The 24,749-nt window shown below is 27.3% G+C and overlaps 5 protein-coding genes across 9 annotated transcripts; 2 read left to right on the forward strand and 3 right to left on the reverse strand.

The window, feature by feature from the left end:
- Positions 1–414: 414 nt before the first annotated feature.
- On the forward strand, positions 415–16,819 carry LOC126902917 (rho GTPase-activating protein 100F-like). Of its 4 annotated transcripts, none has more exons than XM_050680642.1 (16): positions 415–736; positions 10,064–10,177; positions 10,236–10,421; positions 10,494–10,652; positions 10,714–10,988; positions 11,059–11,203; positions 11,329–11,599; positions 11,675–11,878; positions 11,946–12,066; positions 12,133–12,671; positions 12,735–12,872; positions 12,943–13,329; positions 13,398–13,667; positions 13,725–13,885; positions 14,033–14,231; positions 14,441–16,819. In XM_050680642.1, the coding sequence occupies exons 1-16, from the start codon at positions 668–670 to the stop codon at positions 14,851–14,853; spliced, it is 3,651 nt and encodes a 1,216-aa protein (XP_050536599.1). In that variant the 5' UTR covers positions 415–667; the 3' UTR covers positions 14,854–16,819. The 4 variants fall into 4 exon arrangements, with proteins under 4 accessions (XP_050536599.1, XP_050536598.1, XP_050536601.1 ...); XM_050680641.1 differs by having other exon boundaries at positions 416–736; positions 11,044–11,203; positions 14,441–16,816; XM_050680644.1 differs by having other exon boundaries at positions 416–736; positions 11,044–11,203; positions 14,437–14,716.
- On the reverse strand, positions 4,813–7,503 carry LOC126902918 (palmitoyltransferase Hip14). 2 transcript variants are annotated; one of them, XM_050680645.1, is made up of 3 exons: positions 7,279–7,503; positions 5,784–7,108; positions 4,813–5,717 (listed from the first exon to the last, which is right to left on the reverse strand). In XM_050680645.1, the coding sequence occupies exons 2-3, from the start codon at positions 7,103–7,105 to the stop codon at positions 5,168–5,170; spliced, it is 1,872 nt and encodes a 623-aa protein (XP_050536602.1). In that variant the 5' UTR covers positions 7,106–7,108; positions 7,279–7,503; the 3' UTR covers positions 4,813–5,167. The 2 variants fall into 2 exon arrangements, with proteins under 2 accessions (XP_050536602.1, XP_050536603.1); XM_050680646.1 differs by having other exon boundaries at positions 5,784–7,088; positions 7,158–7,294.
- Positions 16,820–18,688: 1,869 nt separating the features above from the next.
- On the forward strand, positions 18,689–21,048 carry LOC126902919 (methionine aminopeptidase 2). The gene is made up of 8 exons (XM_050680647.1): positions 18,689–18,990; positions 19,112–19,321; positions 19,462–19,604; positions 19,663–19,900; positions 19,979–20,073; positions 20,135–20,276; positions 20,463–20,768; positions 20,825–21,048. The coding sequence occupies exons 1-8, from the start codon at positions 18,840–18,842 to the stop codon at positions 20,944–20,946; spliced, it is 1,407 nt and encodes a 468-aa protein (XP_050536604.1). The 5' UTR covers positions 18,689–18,839; the 3' UTR covers positions 20,947–21,048.
- LOC126902922 (ubiquitin-like protein 4A) lies at positions 21,042–24,056 on the reverse strand. The gene is made up of 3 exons (XM_050680649.1): positions 23,823–24,056; positions 21,540–21,645; positions 21,042–21,474 (listed from the first exon to the last, which is right to left on the reverse strand). The coding sequence occupies exons 1-3, from the start codon at positions 23,868–23,870 to the stop codon at positions 21,203–21,205; spliced, it is 426 nt and encodes a 141-aa protein (XP_050536606.1). The 5' UTR covers positions 23,871–24,056; the 3' UTR covers positions 21,042–21,202.
- Positions 22,315–23,827, reverse strand: LOC126902920 (presenilin homolog). The gene has a single exon (XM_050680648.1). The coding sequence runs from the start codon at positions 23,694–23,696 to the stop codon at positions 22,527–22,529; it is 1,170 nt and encodes a 389-aa protein (XP_050536605.1). The 5' UTR covers positions 23,697–23,827; the 3' UTR covers positions 22,315–22,526.
- Positions 24,057–24,749: the final 693 nt, after the last annotated feature.

A 24,749-nucleotide genomic window follows, 5' to 3' on the forward strand; every position in this document is an offset into this window, starting at 1 on the left:
TCATTATATAATGTTTAAAAACGTTTATAAAAACTATTTTTTTCCCAAGAAGCCAAATATATGACAGGGTATACTATAATGCTAAGTTTTAATTTTTTTTGTAACGATTAATGGAGGCGGAAAACGATGACTAGCAATAAATATAGATAACTTGTTACGTTGAAAATTAGCGGTAGGGTGTCGGGTAGGGTACAAAAGACGTCGTATTATAGTAGTGACCACGTGGAATAATCATGCACCGGGTTCAATACGCTACTACTAGATGGGTTTCCTTCTCCCCTTTTTGGTAATATTTGAATGAAGGGTGCAAAGTGGTCTAGTAAGTTTATCGATCGGTACCCGGCAGCGCGCCAGCGCTTTTTATTCACCCCAAGACTAGTCAGTATGCCAAGCTGACCATAATTATTGTGCTCACGTCTCCATAAACAACACGCATGTTTTTATCAAAATTTCAGCGAAAAATTTAATTGACTGTTAATTTTTATGTAACATTCATAAAAAATTTATCCGTTACTACAATAAAACTATACATTATTTATAGCAAAAAAATCACATATGTATGATATATCAACATGATAAATAGAAGCAGGAAAGTTTCAGTTTTAAAAAAAAAATATATCTTTCGAAAACAAATACTAGACGTGTCTTATCGAGAGATGTTGACAAAATGGTAACGTCTAGTATAGTCTCAAAAGTATTCCGATCGCCGACTATGCTTTGTTGCACTAAAAAAAAGGTAAGAATTTTTTTTATCTTATTTCAATTTAATAAGCCAATGATTATATACATATTATAATGATATCCTAATGAGTATCATTACTCTAAATTTAAACCTATGTTTAAATATGACTAATAGTAAATATTATTATAAAAATTTATTGACGTTCAAATATTAAAATTCAACTCTTAATTCATACCTTATCAAAATCTAAAATAAAATCATAATTATGATTTTAACAGTTAAAATAAATTGCTATGTCAATGGCTTCACCTGTTCATCATATAAATGGTAACAGGTGACATTTAACATTTTAATAAAAACTGTAGGTAATATTCAGAAAACTTAAAAAGTGAATTATAAATTACATTTTTATCAAAAGAATAAAATGGGTTGAAAAGGTATGATTTCCTTATATTTAATAAGCAATATTCAGAATTATTAGGCCATTAAATGTAATAATCAATCATTTAAGTATAAAAAATGATCGACTTTCGCTATCAATGCAGTGTTCGAAAATAATAATTATTTTATAAGTAGATTAATCCAAAATATTTCATAACATTTTAGTTTCAATGAAAAGCTGAGAAGGTATTAATTTTACCATGTGTATAATTTTTATTTTTTGTGTTTGTCACTACTTTTTCTCAGCTCTCACTGGGCCGATTTTTTTCAACGATAAGTCAAATGATCACAAATCGTTACTAGTTAAACACATTACCCTCGTTCTCCGTAAATGGTGGAAATCCCCCAAAAATTACAATTTTTAAAATTGGTAAATTTCAATTTTTTTTTCTTATCTGTCAAAAATTTTTGAAAAATAATTTTTTGTTATGTAGAAACCTTAGGGATTTTCCTTTTATTTAATATAATTTGAAAATCTGACCTTTTACACAACAGTGCAACTTAACTAAGTATACCACATAAATAAGATATCACAAATCGTATCTAGTTGAAGACATTGGCCTTAAAAATTGAAAAAATTTCCCTTGTTCTCTGTAAATGAGGCAAATCCTTAAAGAAAATTACCATTTTTAAAATCGGTAAATTTTTACATTTTTTTTTTTTAACTGTCATAACTTATTCAAAAATTAACAAATCAAAATAATTTTTTTTATATAAAAACCTTAGGTACGACCCTTTTATTTTATATCATTTATTTGAAATTCTGATTCTTTACCAACCCACAGGAGGGGATTCAAATCAAGAGCTTTTTTACAAAAGTCAACTTTTTCAACTTAACCTTTAAAATGTTCCGGAAATACTGCGTTCTTTAAACTATGTTAAATTAAAGCTTATGTTACGTACTATAAATAAAAAAAAAAAGTTTTTTCCTAAAAACTATTTTGTTTTCTACTCACCAAAGATACAATTTTGGTGGTCATAAAATATTATTTATACCTCATATACTAAGTATAGTACATAATCTCGTATTCTTGTACCATTAACTAATTCAGTTCTAACTTGAGATTATTGAAATCAAAAAAATTTAATGAACACTTTTTGATTGATTAAGACCCTAGAGAATTTTTATCGTTTTAAAACTATTATTGTAATTGACATAACTCATGATAAATTTAACTATGTAATAAATTACAATTTAAATTTTCAAATGAATATATGTATTGACTATAATAAATAATGTTAAAATATGTATATTCTTTACTACATAAAAAATTAATGAATATATTTTTTGTAAAAAAAAATAATTTTTACTGTAAAAAGAGACTAAAAATTTTTTTTTATTTTTTATCAATACAAAAGGTACACATAATTTAATTAATACAAAATTTTTTATAAATGCATTATAACTATATGTATAAAATCAATCATTTTTCAAATGAATGTTTGTATAGAATTATAAAATTTAGAAAATATCTTAATTTGATTAATTTACTTGAGTATGTAAGATCGCCCAAGTTTTATTTATCTTAATAATTGCTCATGAGAAAAGTTATTTTATACATTTGAAATAGTACAGACCCCTGATATGAGAAAATCGATAAAAAAAGTAAACAACTAATGGAACTATTTTTTTTCATACTTACACATAATCCCTCAATATTATAAAATATAAAAAAACAGCTGGGTCAACTTTTTCCTATTTCATCATTTTTACAGCATGAATATTTATAAAGAATATAAAAACATTATTAAGTTTATATTTCGAAATAACTTTAACCCATATAGGCAGCATACATAACCATTAAAAAGTTTTTAACTGTTTAAACATTTTAATTTTAAAATGTAAAAGTCTATCGAATAATTGATGTGTTATTTATTTACATATTATTATTTCAATTGTTTTTAATTATCAAACTATCATTATTATGTATAAACAATAATGAAACTGCGAAAAAGAATACTGTACGTTTTCTTAAAAAAAAAAAAACAAGTGTTCTTTATTTGCCAAAAATACAGATAAAAACTTAAAATTATAATATAGTGAGAGTTGTAAAGTGCATTTTTTATGAAACTATCTCGACCTACACTTAAATATTCACCGCATTCAAATAGAGTTTATATACAAGTTTCATTTTTCAAACTTCAAGACAGTAACAAAATTTAGTGTACCTACAGTTTTTTATTACTCTCTGCAATCTCTATCTTTATCCTTCAATGCTCTCTTAACCTTATCGATCTAGATTCGAAACCTTTTAAAATGACGTTATACATATATATTATAAGCTAGCATTACACACATTTCGCCAAAGATAGCAGCTGACATTACTTTGCATGAAAATTCGAAAAAAACAAGTTTAAGAAACATATTAGCTATAATTTCCATAAGAGATACAAAAAGGAAAATGCAAATCTATTTTTTATCGTATGTGAAAAATATCCCGACTCTGGTGTAGTGTAAATCATAACATAAGCAGAGCAATAATTTACCAAAAATTGTTTCATTATTGTCATTGCTTTCATCAGTCTTCGACCAAAAATCTTGAATTATTTAAACTTAATATTACTAATTGATTAAATAAGCCACCTCATAAACTTTTCGAGAAAAAAAATCTTCATTCAGCTCTCCTTTATTTAAATTATGTTCTATTGAACTCGGAATGTAAAACACGATAATTTTTTATTTTAGATAAATATTAAGAACTTTTTTTGTTAAGTATGTAGTTTATAACTATATTAATAGTTAAAATATACGATTTCCTTAATAAAATCAATTCATACACCTAATCTAAAAATATTTTACAGTATAAAAGGTAGATTAATGTGGATTACTATTTTAAAAATTATTATTTTTTTAAAACCTTAAGAATAAAAATGTTTGAAGATGTATTTAATCTTTAGAAAACAGATTTGAGAATTAATTTCTATAAATAGGTATAAATTTATATTATCATAATCAATGCTAAAAACAATGAATTATACATTAACAAAAATTAATACGGCCTGACTTTTTAACAGTTTTGTCTTACACAACTTCAAATTAAGAGATAAATTATGAATAGATAATAGATGCTGAAGTATGCTTTTAATTAAGTATACTATTTTGAAGATAACTTAAAGTAAAATTGACTTAATTAATACACTGTTTATGGAATATTTTTTGAGGTACGATATTTATAAATGGTATCGGAAAAACTCATGAATGACAAATTAAAGATAGGATAGTTTTAAGAGAAAGTTGTTATTTAACTATAAATGCTTTTTGTATTTTACTATAAAATTTTAACTTTTATGGTAACTCATGCTATAATCTTTCCTTTATTTCTCCTAATTAATTATACAAATATATATATATTTGTATATATATACATTTTTTCGAACACAATAAATTTAAATAAAAAATGTATAAAATATAAAATTAGCAGATTCATTTCTATATCGGTGTAAAATAATAACAATTTTGAAGGGGTAAATTAAAATGTTTTTTAAGTATTTCCCTTACAAGACAAAATCTTTATTACACAATTAAATAAACCAACATCGTACATGCGACGTATCGTATACTATTTAATAATAATAACTATTTATAAACATAAACATTAAGGACAATATGCCTTTGCACGAGTTAGATATTGCTCTAAAGAAATATTAAGCTAGCATTTTTTTAATTTTAAATGAAATAAATAAAAAAATTTAAGTAAGCATACAAATATATTTAATAATATTCCTGATCAATGTTTAAGTATATTTTATAGGATAACAAATCTCTTAACAATAGTTACATAAATAAATATAATTAAATAAATGAAAAATAAGTTAGTAAGTTATTTAAATTTCAGTCAGTTCTTGAATAGTATTCCTTAAAATCTCAAATACACTACGAGTATACAAAAAATGTATATACACTGGACACAATATGTCATATACATAAATATGTAATACATTATAATTAAATTATAATGCCACTTATAACAAAATCACATAAAAATATAGGATTGACTTAAAGTAACTGTAATTAAATTACTTAATAATCCATAGGTCTATATTTCAAACATATTCAGAATTATATTTTACATGTAATTTTAGTTCTTTTTCTACAAAAAAATTGAAATCATAATATTTGAACCACACTTTATTATCAACACATTTATTACGTAAGAATCGAAGTTGTACAAAATCAAAAAAATTGAGTAACTTTCCACGATGATATGGACTTAAGTAGCTCTTACCTTCTTGAACAAAGTGTTCATATCTAGCTGCATTTATACGCTCATTTGTTGTCATACCAAGCCAAATTATTTGATATATTTGACAACATAACAATATCGTTACCCAAACTGAATGCAAAATGGCATTATTCATGACCCACCCAACCCATGAGTCTAGTTTAATCATTTCCCAAGTAGCAACTAAAAAATTAACTTCATCTGCTTCATCATTAAAATAAAAGACTAATTTTAAATAACTTATGCAACCATATATTAATAACACACAGGCTGTTACCAAACTCAAAAGATAACCAATAAAGTATTGATGATTTTTAACTCCTATACAGTTGTTTACCCATGGACAATGATGATCAAATTTGGCCACACACCTGTAAAAATGGTTACCAATAATTTACTTTTTATACTTGTTATTATTCAAAATAAATATTAATTACCTATTACACACGCTACAATGTTTTGATCGTATTGGTTTTTTAATTAGACATGTACTGCAAAATATATCTGAACTGAATCCAGAACTTTCAGCTAGTTCTATAATTGCTGCATATTGATCGTTTATATCATTTGGTACATAACCTGGATTACCTTTCCAGCTATAAAAAAAGTTATAGCAAAGCAAAGAAGTAACAATGAAGAAAAATATAGAACTTAAAAAACCCACAGCAGGCATAATCCAAAATATCCATGTAAAATACATCCAAAATTTAGTGGCAAAATATACCGATACTGGTAATGTTTCTGATACAACTGAATAAGATTGATTTAATTTATACATAATTAAATATCCTGCTATTATGCAACATATTTTTACTACATATAACATATGAGAGTCTAAGATACTACCAATTAAATAAAACACAGCAACTACTACAACAATAGATATTGTTTGTTCATTAGACTTCAATAAACTATTTTTTGGTTTTAGTATCTCATCAATTTTTTTTAATGTATTCAAACCAACCCAAATTTCTGACCTTGATTCATTTAGTACTTGTAAAGCTGTACAACCAACAGAATTTTTTATTGTAAGAGGAGACCCTCTCATGACTAGAGTACTAATGGCAGTTGGGTTCCGACTATTAAGAGCCCAATGAAGTGGAGTATTTCTATGAACATCATCCTGTATAGACATGGATGCCCCAAGAGTTATTAAAAGTTTGGTAGGATCCACTCCTAATGATTTATATGAACTCCACATTAAAGCAGTCATCCCGTCTTTATCTCTTAGATTAACATCAACTCCTTTGGCAATCATGTAAGCTACAATTGCTGTAAATCCAAATTGTGCAGCAACATGAAGACAAGTATGCCCTTCAATATCAAAAAAACAGGGATTGGCTCCTTCACTCATTAATAATACAACGGTAGCTAAATGTCCTTGTCTCGTTGCCCAATGTAAAGGAGTTGCTCGTAAGTCACCTCCTATTGCATCTACATTAGCTCCTTTAGATATATAATATTTGATCACATCTACTTTATTATTAATAGCAGCCCAATGTAACAAATGTATATTTTGAGGATCTGGTGTATTAACATCAAATCCATTCTCTACAAGTTCTATACATCTATCTAATAACCCATACTGAGTAGCTTTTACAATATCAAAATTTTTTATTTCATGCTCAGGAATTATTGGTTTTCGAGTATTTGTTGTTTTTGCAGTAAATACTGGTGCCGTTTCCATTGTATTTTGAGCAGATGATATAGCTCCACAGCCATCTCGTATAAGACTGACATGACTACAAGCAGATTGCATTTTCTAAAGATATGATAAATAAATATATTTAAAAAATAATTTTTATTATTACCATAAATCTTATACAAAGCAAATATAATAATTTTTTTTGGAATTGAAAATATGAGCATTATAACTTATTTCCGATTTGCAATATAAATAAATCTACGCATTGATTACTAAATTAATCATACCTAATAAAATTCAATCCTTATTCACAAGGAGTACTCTGGTTATTTAAAATTATAAAACGCACAATTAGTTTAGACAAGTGTTTGAAAATTGTACATAATCTTTATTTTAAGTCCTACACTGCTACATTTCATTTCGAAAAGTATTAATTAAACATAAATAACGAATTCTGTCATAAGTCAACCGACAGGTTGAGATCTTGAGATGTTTGATAATACTTGTTATGCAAAATGATAAGATCCGTTTAAACCATGGTAACCATAGAGAGCGTCAAGGTATATTGATCGTAACATTTTGTGTACTTGTGACCCATTTTTATTAGCATGGTAATTTTTTTACAATCATGAATCGAAACTTGAAGATGTTAAATCCACAAACATTAAACAAAATTAAACTTTTATTTTCCAGTAATTGCGTATGGTTGAATTAAAAATATCTATACAATTAATAATTGTAACTCTTCTTTTTTTTCGCCTTAATCACAACTATTTGGGATCGGCCATCATTATCCTAAACTTCCCTTAGACACGATCTCCCACATCAGCCATCCTCATATCGCATTCAATTACATCCCTCCAACTCTTTTTTAGTCTTCTAAAATACAATCGCAATTACAATTATTATTAAATTAATAATTGTACTAATATTTAAAAACATTTGGACAGTTATACAAAAAATATTTTAAAGAGGAAAGAAATAAATTAGATTTAAAAAAAATTGATTTTTAAAATACTGAAAAGCTAATGAGAATTTTTAAACAAATTGTAAAAACTAATAAAATTGTAGAAAATGTTTACAATTTTGTCCATTTTTCTTACACTATTTTTTATAGTTTATTACTGTTTTTACTGTTATTTTAAAAATATTTGCAAATCTTCTACAGTTTCCAATCCAACCAAATTTCCATTGTCTTAAAAAAATTAAAAGAATAAATTTATCTGAATCTAGTACAAGATCTTAAATTATATGTTCATGAATATAAATAAATAATGAAATAGTAATATGAACGGATTTTGACCAAAAACTAATATTTGTTGTTGTTCTTTTAAAAAATTTAAATATTTTTTCTGAGCACACAAAATATATTTTAGATATTTTAATTTTAGTTGTTAAAAATTCAGTGAAATTTTGTTTTTCCTTTATTTGACATAAGAGTAAGACAACTTAGGGTTATGCTTGAATGTGAGATTTCAAGGTCGTCATATCTGATGTAGTATTTAAGTTATATACATGTATATTTAAAGGCGGCAAAACTTAAATTTCTCTATGATAATTTAAACACTTGATTCAGGTTGTTGAGTATTTTAAAACAACTTAAATAATTTTTAATTTAAATTAGTAAATAATGATTTGTTTGTTATTATTTTTTAATTATCAATGACATATAAAATAAAAATATTCATCGAAAAAAAAATTATTTTTAGAATATTATATTTAACGTAAATTCAAATCAATAAAGGTAAACTAATTTGTATTTCAGCCAGTATTACTATACAATAATTATAAAACTTTCTATAGAGATAGCTTGCTAATCTGCCAACTATTGTTCCAGACTACTGTTTTAAGTTTAGAATAGTGATAATGAAAGTACCATTAGTAATGGTAATGTACACTAAAATGTTCCAACCGAAATATTACAATAGGCAAGGAAATTTCGTAGATTTTTATTGATAAATTGCGCAGCTTTTGAATGAAAGCCTCTTATTTTCTTTTTCATCGACCCAATTATCGTACCATAAATGAACGACAATTATACATACGATAATGTACGGTGAATCATATTATTTTTACATACTTCACTTTTGTAAGATTACTTGTAGTAAGTACTACACTGAAAATGTTGATTTCAAAGCAAAAAAGTACTTGAAATAATATTCTGATTAAATTACTAAGTTTGAAATTAAGGGTATTACATATCATTTAATAAACGCGAGAATGTATAATACTAAGACGAGATGTTTGTCCAATAATTATTGTACATACAATAAGTATCGGGCAAAAGGGTAGTAACCACGCAAGCGTAGTCAAAACGTATATCGAGCATTGGTAAATGGGCGTCCTGGAAAAATCATTTTCCACGGCGTGTATGTGCTCCCAATGGGGCGAAACCTAAAATGTTAACGTTTTATCAATATTAAATATATTAAACATATCAATTAATTAAATAATGTAATCTTAATGTAACACTAAATACTTAGTACAAATGTGTGACAAAAATTCAAGCTCGGGATGTTTCTTCATATCAAAAAAGGTCGGTGACAATAAATATTTTAAGACTCTAAAACTAATGATAGTTGTATCACATGTTCTTTTTTATAAAATATTAATTATAAAACTTTACATCTTTTTCTTCTTTAGATAGTTTTTTACCTAAATTTGCAATAAATATAAATATTATTGATTTTCCTTGAAATCATTTCCAATCATCACTTCCTTTTTAATATTTGCCTATACAATAAAATAAGTTAGTAGAAATATATACATTTTTAGAATGTATGAAATGAATATAAATAATAGGATATTATGATAAGTATTATATTATGATATATAATTAATAGGATACTTATGGAAAATACAAGAATGTTAACAAAATATTAAATTAAATGTTTCTTGTTATTATCAATAAAATATTAACAAAATCTTTGTATTATTTAAATTATTATTTTGTTATTTATTATTATTACGCTATTTATCTTTAACAACCTCTTTGAAAAAATGTTAATATGAAATATATAAGTTAAATATTATGATCAATAATTTAAAATATAAAACTAAATCATATTTCAGGGTCGTGATCGAACTCAAAATTTATCATCAACATCGAAACACCAGCAACCACTTCCTGTTGGTACTAAAACTAAAGATGCACTGCCAGTAGTCTTACAAAGTGATTTTCGAAAAGTAAGACCCTGATTTGTTCACCAATATAAATCAGAATAAACTATTTAAATATTTTTAGTTAAGCGGAATAAGTAAAGAAGATTTCCGTTTAATTGACACTATTGAAAATGAATACGATGCTACAACAGCAGCAGCACTTGATGCAGTGCAACGCAGAGGTGAAATGGTTGTGCGTATATTAGATCCTCGAATACATCTTACTAAAACAGCTACAGATGCAGCTAAAAAATTTCTTATGCTTCAAGTAAATTAAACTTGTATAATTATTTTCAAAATATTCTCTATATTAATGTATACTTTTAAAACATCACTGTAGGATACTAACCATATAGTAAATCTTGTTGAAATAATAAAGAGACCCGGACAAACTCTAGGCTTATATATAAGAGAAGGGAATGGAATAAATCGCAACGATGGCTTGTTTATTTCTAGATTAGCGTTAGAATCAGCAGTTTACAATAGTGGATGCATTCAAGTAAGTTTTTTTACTCGATTGACATAATAGCTAAAAATAATTGTTATACATTGTTATTCAGGTAGGCGATGAAGTTTTAGCTGTAAATCTAGTAGACGTCACTCGTAAAGCTGTAGATGAGGTTGTGATAATTATGTCTATACCAAGACGGTTAATCTTAGCGTTAAGACAATCTAGAGGTATTCACAGAGGCACAACAAATGTAACGTTAGGTCCGGCAATGCCAAGCCACCAACCTCCGGTAGTTGTATTAAAAAAAGATCTTAGTAGAGAATCTGATGAACAAAATGATGATGATGATGATGACATGCATTTTAGACCGTATATGACGACAGGGTAAATTCACATGCAGACTATTTTTATTATTTATATTTTTTTAAATATCTTGTAGAAGGGTAAATTATAGAAGCAAAGACAATATACATGAACAACGAAGAAGAGATTCCAGAGGAAAATCACAGTCACAACTAGCTTTGGATTCAAATGGAGATATTTCAGGAGATTTATTTTACAATTCAAGACCGCCAGATTCTAGAAGACAAGCATCTACAGTAAGTTTTAATTTATTATACTTAACTAATTTCTCAGTTAAAGAAAAATTTTTAATTTAATATTAAAAACTTAAATACATTGGTATAATTATAAATAACTTAAAATGAAAAATGTATATGTTTAGCTTGATCGACGTAACAACTGGTCATATCAACCTCCTCGGCCACCCATCGTAAGCGAGCAAACAAAACCTCAACATTTTCAACCATTTGATAAAGCATATCCAAAAACATTAGAATCATTAGCAGAAAAAGTTCATCCATTTTGTCCTGGTGGTTCTTCAACTGGCAGAAGAATGTCCGCGACTACAGCACAACAGCAACAACGTCGAAACAACCTCCCTAGATCTGGTTCAGACCAATATCTCCCGAGATCAGAATATGACTATGGAAATCGTAAGATTACTAAATTAATTATTGATTAAACTATTTTCATAAAATAATTTGAATGATATATTACTTTTTTTGAAGGGCCATATCGTCAATCTCAAACATTAATGAGATCTGGTTTTAGAAGTAGTGCTGGAGCAGGATCAAGCTCACGTTTAGTATCGCAATATTCACAAGGATCGTCAAGAACTTTACCTAGACATTTAGATTATGCATCAGACACCGAAGCTACTAAAGTAACATCAACTTCGCCATACTATTACAGAGTATCCTCTAATGTACCAGGTAAATTTAAAGTAAATTTTCATCGATTAATTTGCAATAATCGTCATTTTTCTAAATGTAAATTTAGCAAGTACAAATTTATCAAGATTAGGAAGTGCAACAATATCAAGGAGTAATTCATTACGATCAAATTCACTACCAAGGGATATACGAATACCAAGGACTCCTTTATCATCCTTAAATACTAGGTGAAATATGAAATTGATCGATAAATTTTTTTTCAATAATAATTGAAATTTATTTGAAATTGACAGTTTAAGAGGAAGCCTAAGGCGGTACAATACACAAGACAATCCTAAAATATCATCATTTTTTAGTGATCATGAGGATAGTGATGGTAACCTTAGCGCACCTGAGTTTCAATCACGGCGTAAAAATCGATTGGTTAGCTCTCCAAGCGTATTCACAGCTGATGAATATAGGGCATGGATGAGTCGAGCTCCATCAACTAGTGCTATTTATGATCGTATACGTAATGTTTGTGATTCTTCAATAAAACAACAAAAAGTTCAACGGTTTACATTTAGTGCTGAGAATTTACCAGAAAGAACAAGACATTCCGAGCTTATGAGCTATTCAGGAACTAGTTCCGATTTAAGACCTTATAGAGGCCTCGGAACTACAGCATTACCATCGGCTACAACATCAACTTTAGATCGACACACTAGAACTTCTTCATTAAGAAGAATTCGTCAACTATTAGAGCTTGAAGCTAAACATTTAGGACGACGAATTCCAACAAGTTCTGATTTACAAGCTGATAGAGCTAGAGTATTGGAAATCAATCCAGCTGGTAAATTGTTCATATTTTATTTCCATAAATCATTTTTTTAAATATTATTTTTGCAATGTTTAGAATTCTTAAAGTATAAATTTGAAAAATCTACTGTAGAAAATGCTCCACCTATAAGTGGATTGTTGTGGGTACATTTATTAGCTGGAAGGGGATTAAGAACTTCAACAACAACAGTACTCCCGGGACAACCATCAAATGGTTGGTATTAAAACATTAATATTAAATTTAAATAAGAATATACGATTCAATTTTTTTATCTTTTATTCAGTAGCTGCATCAGCTGGTAGCTCAAGAGATTTATATTGTGTTTTGGAATGTGATCGTGTTCACAAAGCTAGAACAGTAGTTCGCACGGGTGATCTTGTATTTGATTGGGATGAAACATTCGAATTAGATCTTCTATCAAACAAAGAATTAGACTTTTTAATATATTCATGGGATCAGCAATATAGACATAAATTATGCTACAGAGGTTCCGTGCATTTAGCGTCTTTAGTTCGTGAAAGTCCTGTGCATCAATTAGCATTAAAAATTGAACCTAGGGGTACATTATATTTGCGACTAAGACACACTGATCCATACCAAACATTCCTCAGAAAAACTTTAAGAACATCAATCACACTTCCACCAAGAATAAAAACTGCTGGACTTTTTGGTAAATTAAAATAATATAGAAATATTAAAAACTATAATTTGTTTTTTGTAATTAAATTTTGTATTTAGGCACTGATCTTGAAACTGTTGTTACTCGAGAAAGCGGCGCTATATCTAGTTCTTTATCATCATTAGCTCAAGCACCAGCTACAGCATCTGTGCCTGTTATTATACGAAGATGCATAGAAGAAATAGAACGAAGGGGATTAGATATAATTGGTCTTTATCGATTATGTGGTTCTGCCTCTAAAAAACGAATTTTACGAGAAGCCTTTGAGAGAAATCCTAGAACTGTTGATTTATCGCCTGATAATGTGCCAGATATTAATGTTATTACAGGTAATTTTACTCATTGTGCAATCATTAAAAATTTCTAATATTCTAATATTTTTTTAGGAGTTTTAAAAGATTATCTCAGAGAACTTCCAGAACCTCTATTCACACGATGTCTGTACCAAATGCTTCTCGATGCATTAACTGTTTTATTACCAGATGATCCGCAAGCTAACGCTAAACTTATGTTGTCAATTTTAGATTGTCTACCAAAATTAAATAGAGTAAACATTTTTTTTTTTAATATTTAAATTACATTTATAATTATATGTTAAAATAAAATATTTTTATTTTAACAAATAATAATTTCACATAGTAAAAGTATAAAAATTTTATCATATTTAAACTATGACTATTTGGTGTGACTTTAGGCAACTTTAACGTACATAATGGATCATTTGGCCTTAGTTGTATCTCAATCATCTCGAAATAAAATGTCTGCCCAAAATCTATCTATATGTCTTGCTCCAGTCTTAATGGTTCAAAGTGAGCATAAAGAAAAGCCAATTGATTTCCAGCAGCCCTTGAATGTACTTCGTTATTTGCTAGAAATTTGGCCTAATAAATCAGGTTAGGAAAATACGCTTAATAAATTTTACTTATTTCTTATATTTAATACTGTACATAAGGTTTTAAGTATTTTTAATAAATACTACTATTGTATGAACCTGATAAATTAATTATTATTAATTTCTTTATAAAAATCGAATAGTTATAACTTAATAGTCAATAAACTCTCATTGTGTACATTGATGAGCCCGAACATATTTTCCAGACAGTTCGGGAGTGTTTGCCGCCATCGGTCGTCAACGGCGTTTCTCGGCCCCCGCCGCTGCCCGCGAAGCCATCTTGCGTGCCCGCTGTACCACCAAGACGACCTCCGCCCGTCATAGTAGCTTCACCGACCAGTGATACAACTACATCTGAAGATGACGATATCGAAACTGTAATTGAACCACCAAAAATACCAGCACGGACTAATGCGCATCGACTAGTTAAAATAGCAGCACCGGATCCTGAAGAAGTTACTGTTGAAACACCCAGCTCATCAACGGGTACAGAAGATTCTCAAAGAGATGTGGCTGAACGCGCTGCAGAAGCAGACGAAGAAAGCTGTGGTGAGGAGCAGCTAGAACGGAAACCGCGTGGACTGAATAATAATAGTACTAAGCACAATAATAATAAAAAATAAGTTTTGTATATATGTTTACAGCAAAGGAAAATGTTTGTCAACTTTCTACCAAATTCTTTATTAGATAGGCAATTTTCAAAAAGTAAAAGTTGATAAATAACGACTTGTTAAAAAAATGTATCATTTAGCTATCATTTTTTAACTACCTCAAACTAAATTATGTTAAAAACTTATGTACACTTTAAATATGTATTTTACATATAACCTACCATATTTTACCTTTCTATGATTATTCCTATTTACTTAATACCTATAGGTATATTAAAAACGAAATTAACAAACCTAAAAACCGAATCATCTGTAATATATTTGTTAAGCTTATCAACAAAATTATATTTTTAATTTTAATAGGTTACTATAATACTACCTTTTACTTTTAATTAATATGAGTTGGCCTATCACCTAAAAAATCAGTGGTGTAATTAAGGAATCGAAAAATGATACTTTTGTTACCTATAAAAATATACAATCAAATTTTGTTAAATCGTCAAAGGAAAATTTTTGTTTTCAATTAAATGTCTTAAAAAATATCTACATATTACAACCAATAATTTTTCTTTTGATTTATTCTGTAGAATTAAGTTTGATATTCACTATAATTATATTTTTTTTAAGCATTATTAAGTGGGTAGTATAAGTATTCATCTTGAGAGATGGTTAGTTAATTTTTTTAATACCTCATTAATGTCTTTCACTGTAATATACAGAGTTCATTACAGACCTAACTAACAAACGTCTGACTATAGCTAAATATTATCTAGTAATGATCAGAGAGTGTCAAAGTACCGATTACTTTCCATATTAATTAAAAAAATTACGACCCCAAAAATCGTTACTGTGAATAATCTCTAAAAAATTACTAACAGATGTTGCTTTCCTTTATACCAATGAAAAATGTTTTACTGAAATAAAGATATAGTAATTTGTTTCATTGAATTTTAAGAATTTGATTTCTTTAATTATGGTAGAAATTTGGCAAGCGTTTCAATGACTTTAAAACCTCCTCAAACACACTTAGAATGTAACGAAATAGTAAACTCTGACGAGATAACAATTATTAATATACTGATAAAAATGAAAATTTGAGTCAACTATAATCTTAAATAAGAACAAATTGAATTTTAAATTAATGCTGGGCTATCCCGAAAAATGTAATTTTGCCAATTAAATAATTTTTTTGGAATTGTTCGACTTTCTTTAATAATTTTTTTTATGGTATACTTTTATATTAATAAATTACCAACTAAAATGATTATATTTTACCTAGTAGGAGATGTGATATCTCCTTCCTCACATTACCCTATGGATGGCACTAAGATAGAGTACTTGTATAATAATTGTTTTATTTATAAAATAATACCATAATAATGTAAGGTCACAATGTCGTAACTACTAAGTTGGGACCCTATGCTGATAGTACCCCTCTGTCTTCACCTTGGTTTTAAAAATGGTGGCCGCTCTTAATGTATGTAGATTCAAAGTCTGTGTATAATACAATACCTGCACATCGGGTTTTTGCGGTACTGATGATGTACAATAACTAAAGTATAATTACAAAACAGATATTCATTTTCATTAGTTGTATACTCTCGGCATTAATAAAACATTAATACCAAGATAATAATTAGGAGACAAAAAAATAATTTATTTAAAATGTAACACTATTTGGATAATCTTAATTAAAAATATTTCTCAAGTTCGTTATTGAAACTGTAGCATCATCCTTCTTAGACTAATTTTCTAAGCTAACTAGTAGACATTATATCAATTCAATTAATTTTGTTGATTGCTTAACAAATATAATGGAAATTTGAAACGTAATTAACTGATGACATATACAATAACCAAAATATCATTTTAATATTATTTTTTATTTTTATAATTTTTAAAATTGATAATTGTAAAAAAAATATCCTTGTCGCTTTAAAATTTTTAATATAATTTTTATTTGAATATATAATTATATGAACGTATTATATATTTACCTACATGTAAAAATATTTTATAAATTAATGATGAATAATTCTTGAAGATTAAATAATATTTTTACAAATTACTCAAAAAAAGAAGTTATGAAAACTGTTATTTTCATTGTATTGATTATGAAAAGCGNGAAGTTATGAAAACTGTTATTTTCATTGTATTGATTATGAAAAGCGGATTTAATGGACTTTTTTTTTTGTTTACAATGACTTATAAATTCTGTAGATCTGTTTTAATTATTATGAAATGTTGAGTTTGTTTTATTTAAGTGTAATTATTTATAATTATGATTAAATTTATAGTAACAATATTTATATTATTTTATTGTTAAAATATACTTACATTACCTTTTATGTATTTTAAGAGTTATTTTTATTATTCTCAAATGTAAGACACAGGATTAAGTGCGGGTGGTTGAAGTGGAGAGAAGCGTCTGGTGTCTTATGCGATAAAAGAATTCCAATGAGGCTGAAAGGTAAATTTACAAGACTATAGTGAGGCCAGCTATGATGTATGGTTCAGTGTTGGGCGGTTGATAAGAAAGTAAAGCAGAGAATGAGTATAGCAAAGATGAGAATACTTAGATGGATGAGTGAAGTGACTAGAGAAGATAGGATAAGAAATGAGCATATAAGAGGGAGCATAGGTGTAGCGTCAATCGTGGATAAGATGAGAGAAAATAGACTTAGATGGTTTGGTCATGTTATGAGGAGAGAAAAATCGGAAACTGTAAGAACAGTTGTAGAAATGAATTTTGAAGGAAGAAGAGGTAGAGGAAAACCAAAAAAGAGATGGACAGATGTTATTGAATACGATATGAGGACAGCTGATGTGAGCGTAGAGGATGTGGGAGATCGTGTCAAGTGGAAGTTTAGGATAAGGGTGGGATTAAGGCGAGGAAGAAGAAGAAGAAGATTTTTATTATTCTCAAATGAATATCGTTTATTTTACTAAGTAATTTACTTCTTTAAGAGATTGGTAAAAGTAAATAATAGAAGTTATTAAATTTAATGTGATTATGTATTAACCAAAAATGTAAAAACAAAGCAATACTGATAAACGATAAAAATTAAAAATCGTAATGAAACATTTAAAAAATAAAAAATTGTTTTTATGTTTTATTTTTGTGGTCTCATTATATTAGAACACTGAAAATTTTATTTTACAATAAATATTAATTTTTAATTTTTTTGAATTAGGAGAAGAATAAAGGAAGGGATTAAAGCTCCTTTAGTTAAGATTTTTAGGTACATGTGTAAAAGTGTTGTCACGAAACTCTCATGAGTAAAATTAATAATTAAAATAAGTTATATTTAGTATGATTATTTCATTCAGTTATAATTGAATATTAATATTATTATTCATTATGTTAAACATCCTCTCTAAATACTTTTTCTTGTGCCAGACAAGACGGGAAAACTTGCATAGTCTAGCGCAACAGAATCGAACCCAGTTACTTTCTTAATGAAACTCGACGCGTTAACGTCTGAACTATATTATCAGCCTAGGAATAATATGCATTATGTTGTTATTAAAATAATAAACAATTATATTTGCCCTTAACAAAACAAATTCTTGTCTATCTATGTCTCTATAACGGTTACTGATTTGAAATATCCTATTCAAATAAATAAATCTAACTCTTATGATATGAGTCATAAGAATGTCAATAAAATTAAATATTACGACTAAATTGAATTAAATTATAATATTATTTAAACTTACTTATCTAATTTATTTTAATTTTTAATATCTACAATGTATAACAATTTGTATTGGTAAATAAATATACAGATAACCAGTATTTATAACCTCAAATATTTTATCAAGGACCAACTCGAGTTTGATATTCTGTCATATGCCCTGTTGCTTGTTGCTTAAAGTGTCTTTCTATTCAGTTATACTTCTACATTTTGGAATTATTATTTAGTCATTATTAAAGTAGATAATACTTTTATGTATTAATCACTATTAAAGATTTTGATAATTGTTATTTTAAAGTTATGGCTGCTGTGTTAGATGACGTTGGTAAATCAAAAACTGTTAAAAAGGCCGATGAATCATTTGAAAATGATAAAGAGGAAAATATCGTTGAAGATACTTCTGTCACAAAAAAGAAGAGAAAACGTAAGAAGAAGAAATCACAAGCTACTGGTAAATTAATAACTCGATTTAATTAAGTGAATGAAGTTATTTAAATTTTATTATCTTTATTTCCTTCTATTTTTGAAATTTCTAAATTTTAGTTATTTTATTAAAGTGAGTTAAATTATAGATGAAATTGAAATTAATGATAAAGATGAAGTAGATGAAGAAGTAACTAATGGAGTAACCAATATAAATATGGAGGAGGATTCTAATGTTAATGGAGAAAAGAAAAAATCAAGACGACGTGGAAAGAAAAAGGAGAGTAAAGAACAGGAGTCCAAAGAAAAAAAACAAACTAATCCACCATCAATACCAATTCATGAATTATATCCAACAAGTAATATTTTTATCTACTCTATAATTACTCCATAAGAATTATTTGTTTCGTATATTTATTATAATTAAATTGTCAATTTAAATGTAAAATTGATAATTCCTCATCTCACAATGATAAACAATTTTATTTTAAACAACTAGGTGAGTATCCAATTGGCCAAGAACTTGAATATGATGGTAGAATGGGAAAGCAACGTATAACAAGTGAAGAAAAACGAGCCATTGAACGTTCTAAATATGATGATTATAATGATGCTAGACGTGCTGCTGAAGCTCATAGACAAGTAACTATAAATTTAAACACAATTAATTTTTTTTCTTTAAAAATTATTTCAAACATAGGTTCGCAAACATATTCAAAACTGGGTTAAACCTGGTATGACAATGATTGAAATTTGTGAAGAACTAGAACGTTGCTCTAGAGCTCTGATTGGAGAAGATGGTTTAAAAGCTGGTTTAGCATTTCCTACTGGTTGTTCAAGAAATAATTGTGCTGCTCATTATACACCCAATGCTGGTGATCCTACTGTTTTACTCTATGATGATGTTACCAAAATTGATTTTGGTACTCATGTAAATGGTAAAAAACTTTTTTTATAATTCATACTGATAAATTTTTTAATATGCTATTACATTAAAAATGATTATTATTTTTTAGGGCGTATCATTGACTGTGCATTTACTTTGACTTTCAACCCCAAATATGATAAATTAGTTGAGGCAGTTAGGGATGCTACAAATACCGGCATTAAAGTAATATTTGATATAATAAAATATTTTTAAATAGATCTTAATCACAAACATTTTTAATTAGACTGCTGGAATTGATGTTAAATTATGTGAAGTTGGTGAAGCTATCCAAGAAGTAATGGAATCATATGAAGTAGAACTTGATGGTAAAACATACCCTGTAAAGTCAATTAGAAATCTCAATGGACATTCAATCGATGCATATAGTAATAATAGAAATATCATGAAAATATTAATTAAACATGGATGAAAAAGCTAACCTTTTATCTATATTAAAAAAACCTTTCAAAAATTTAGATATTAATTGGTTTTTATCTAGTTCTATTTATATCATATACAACTTAATTATTCTTAAACATTAATGTGAAGATTTCAATTAAATTTTTTTTTAGGAATCCATGCTGGTAAAACTGTACCAATTGTTAAAGGAGGAGAAGCAACTAGAATGGAAGAAAATGAATTTTATGCTATTGAAACTTTTGGTTCTACTGGTCGTGGAATAGTTCGTGATGATATGGATACATCACATTACATGAAAAACTTTGATGCACCTTTTGTACCTTTACGTTTACAAGCATCTCAAAAGTTACTCGGCACTGTTAATAAAAATTTTGGTACACTAGCTTTTTGTAAACGCTGGATTGACCGATTAGGTGTAACTAAATATCAAATGGCTTTAAAAGATTTATGTGATAAAGGTGAATGATTTTTATTTATTTTATAAATATTAGTTTGATTAATTTTTTTTTTTTAGGTATTTTGGATGCTTATCCTCCTTTGTGTGATATCAAAGGTTGTTACACCGCACAATTTGAACACACCATTGTACTTAGACCAACATGTAAAGAAATCATTAGCAAAGGAGATGATTATTAACTTTTTGTAAATTATGAATATACAAAATAAAAATAAAAACTTGTCATGGTTTAAATTTTAGCTCTTGAAATGCAATAATAAATAATAACAAAAAAAAACAAATTTAGCATTATATATAATTATTGTAAAGCCTATACAAAAAAAAAATATTGTGGCTACAATAGTCAAATAAACTAGTATAACATCAATAGAAATAGATAAAAATAGATTACTTAAATTTTTATTTAAATTATATTACAAAATGCTTTGTTTATTATTAAGGATTTTTTTGAGGCTGTTCTTCATGGGTTAATAATGATTTTGCCATACGTTCATAATCATCTAAACTAAATTGTGTGAGTGAACGATCAAATTCTTTCATAAATTCTTTTAAGACTTTAACAGTGTCTTCATTGCTATAATGTGCTCGTACATGTCTAGTAATCATTTCTTCTAATTCATCAGTCTTGATGATTGGTTGTTGTTTTACCACTAGATTAAGTCTAGTACCATCTTTAATTTGTGGATAATCAATTAATGTTTTTTCATCTAAAGAAAATTATAAGTATTTAGCCTTTTCTTAAGCATTATTAAAAAAATAAAAAATAAATTACCACTTAATGGACGACCAGTAAGAAGTAGTCTTTGATCTTTAACAGGAACCTTCAGTGCTTCAAACACATGATTTTTTAATTCTGCAACTGTCATTTCACTGTTAACCTAAAACACATTTTTTATTAAAATAATATTTTTTTTATTGATTACATTACTGAAAAAAACACATAACTATACCTAAAATATGATATGAAACAATATAAATATTCACTATTTTCACCAAAAAGGAAAACAACACAAGTTTTTTATACACAGAAAAAATTTGAAGAATCACTTGTAATTTTATTAATAATCTTTTGGTACCCTAAGATATCTACTTGAATGAGCACTTTTAGTTACTATTATAAAATTCAGCAATAAAACAAAATTTACTGTTAACCTTTCATAAACATTTTCAAGAACATACATTTTAGATGTAGTAATACTAAGATCTTCACTTATATATAATCACTGACAAAATGATAACAAAATATGGTTTCTAATGAAAATGATATTTTTCAATATTAATTTATTACTTAAATCATTATAAATTAAGGGTTTAGGAAATGAAGAATTAATGTATAATTATTTTATACACACCATTCTCTTTCAATAAAATAATTTTAGAATAGCATTATTTATTATTTGTTAATTATTTTATTTAAACATAATATTTTTCAAATTCTAACTCTTTCATTAGTTATTTTCTATGTATCAGACTAAAAGTCGAATGTTTAAAGTATACATCTGATTTATATAAGGAAAACATAGATGAAAACAAAATTTAAAAATAAACTTAGCTATTAGTATATTATTATAATGTAAGTATAAAAGTTAAATTATTTAAATTAAATTCATAATATGCAAATTGTTAATACTTGCAATATGAAAAATATTGAAAGAGTTAATAAAATAAAATTAAGTATTCTCAATTATAAATTATTAGAACATGAAATACTATTTGAATGATGTAAAAAATCATATATAACAATGAAAAACACAACACATTATATAAAAATTTGTTGAGAAGCCAACATGTCAGCAAATGGCTTAACTAATCCTTGAGTTGCAAAATAAAACACCAGTCCAAATGTGATTGATATTGGTAATGCAGGAAGAGCACGTCTGAAGATTGCTAATAATAATAATGTCAGACATAAACCAATAAGTATAGCTACAAAACATGCCAAAGTAGTATTCCAATCTCCGTAAGATGATGCCTTGCCGACAAGAACACTGTAAAAAATGAAATCTCCAAGTCCTAATTTTACTCCTTTTTCATCTTCATCAATTGGTCTTCTTACCACTGTTACTTCTTGTGTCTGTGGTTGTCTTCGTTCTTCTACCCATGTGTTTGTAAATCCATTCTGGCTATCAGTTGTATCAGTACTATCTGAACGATTCATCATATATACTACAGTTGAAGAATAAATTAATGCAGGAAAAATTTGTTCATTACGTTCTTCAGCTAGTTCTACAAGTATGCGTAAAGGTCCTCGCGGTGTTAGTACAGCTACTAAATCCCAAATAGATATGACAAATAATACTGCCCATGTTGTCCACTCTGGCATGTACTTTATAAATACCAAAGCTAAAAGAGCTGCTATAAATATTAAATAAGACTGCTGAAGTCGCAATGGACCTTTCCAATGTATGCATACCATACCAAGCATACCTATATTCCATGTAACTATCAAATATGTAAAATAATCCATAGGAACATTGTAGGTGTGTAAAATTTCTTCAATGTAAAGGCTTGTGAACATAGATAAAAGTAACAAAGATGACATAATGAGCCATCCATGAATAAACTTATAGCATCTGTACTTATATAACAATATCAGAATAACTGTCATCACAATTACAACAGTCATTAGAATAAGTGAATTAGCAAGTGCATTTAAAACTTTAGTAAAAACTTCAGGACTAGTTTCATGAAACGGTGTGTAAACTAAGAAAATATCTTTAACATTGTAAAAGCTTACTGAATTTATAGTAGCTACTACAACTAACATACATAAAGATACAGGTACAAACAACTTAATAACATGTTCAGCTCCATATTTAAGAGTCTCTTCTTCTTGGGCTGTGAGCGAGTCACGGCGTGAGGGTTCCCTTGGTGACGACATTAGTGGTATTTTATCTTTAATAGAAGATGACTTAACCTCGTCACACATCAATGTCGGTGATGTGAGAGAAATTTGGGCTTTTATTACCCAAAAAATGCAGACAAATTTAAATGAGTCTGTACTTTCTACACAACGTAACGTAATAACTAATGTTTAAAAAGCATCCATACTCACATCAAATGAACATTCCTGTCCGTTAAGTATTTTGATGCTGATTTTCATTGTTATCGATGAACGTAGAAATTTACTGCATTTAAATAGAAAATCAGTGTCAAAAATTATATGATCAATACTAGTTATCAATGCATTTTACGATAAATTAATAACACATAAAAAATAAAGAAAGAACAGACGGAATTATTCAAGTAGACAAACACTTATTGAGCTGTCAAGTAAAAGAATTGCTGATAGAAAATAAAATTTTGATAGGTAATCCTGGTAATTGGTTTATGTTAATATTCCGTTCTAAAACATAACTACCTCAAAAGAAACAAAATAATCGATTCATTTAAATACCAGGGAGATTCTATTTCGTGGGTTTATAAAAAGAGCGGTAAATTTAAAATTAAAAAATAAAATGTTGTTAACCATACTTTAAAAACCAAAATGAAAATTTATTAAACAAAAAATAGTATGAAAATGTATAAGATGTACCAAACCGTATCCATTGCGAATTTTCAACATTCTTTTAGGCAGTTCCTAAAGAATAAAATTAACTAGAAATACATATTAGTCTTGCTCTAATTATTAAACAATATTAAAATATCGGTATCTAAGGAGTTCTAATCTCCAATCCTCGCTCTTACCACTAAAACTACCATTGACACGTCTAGTGTCAATTGATACCATCATGACGGTATCAAAATAAATAATACCAAAAATAAAATCAAGTTTATTTTCAAAATCATTAATTTAGATTTAATTCAAAGATAAATATTTAAGATGTTCTTTTTTGAAAAATTGTACAGTTTTGAAACACAAAATTACAACACCTTTTATTTTGTATTCACTTAAAAAATAAAATTTGTATACTCACTGACAAAATTTTTTTTTTGTAAAAGTGCTAATAAACAATATTTTAATTATATAAATTCTGAAATT

This window comes from Daktulosphaira vitifoliae, unplaced genomic scaffold, assembly GCF_025091365.1.
Source record: "Daktulosphaira vitifoliae isolate Bord-2020 unplaced genomic scaffold, ASM2509136v1 Scaffold_3, whole genome shotgun sequence".
Taxonomy (NCBI): Eukaryota; Metazoa; Arthropoda; class Insecta; order Hemiptera; family Phylloxeridae; genus Daktulosphaira; species Daktulosphaira vitifoliae.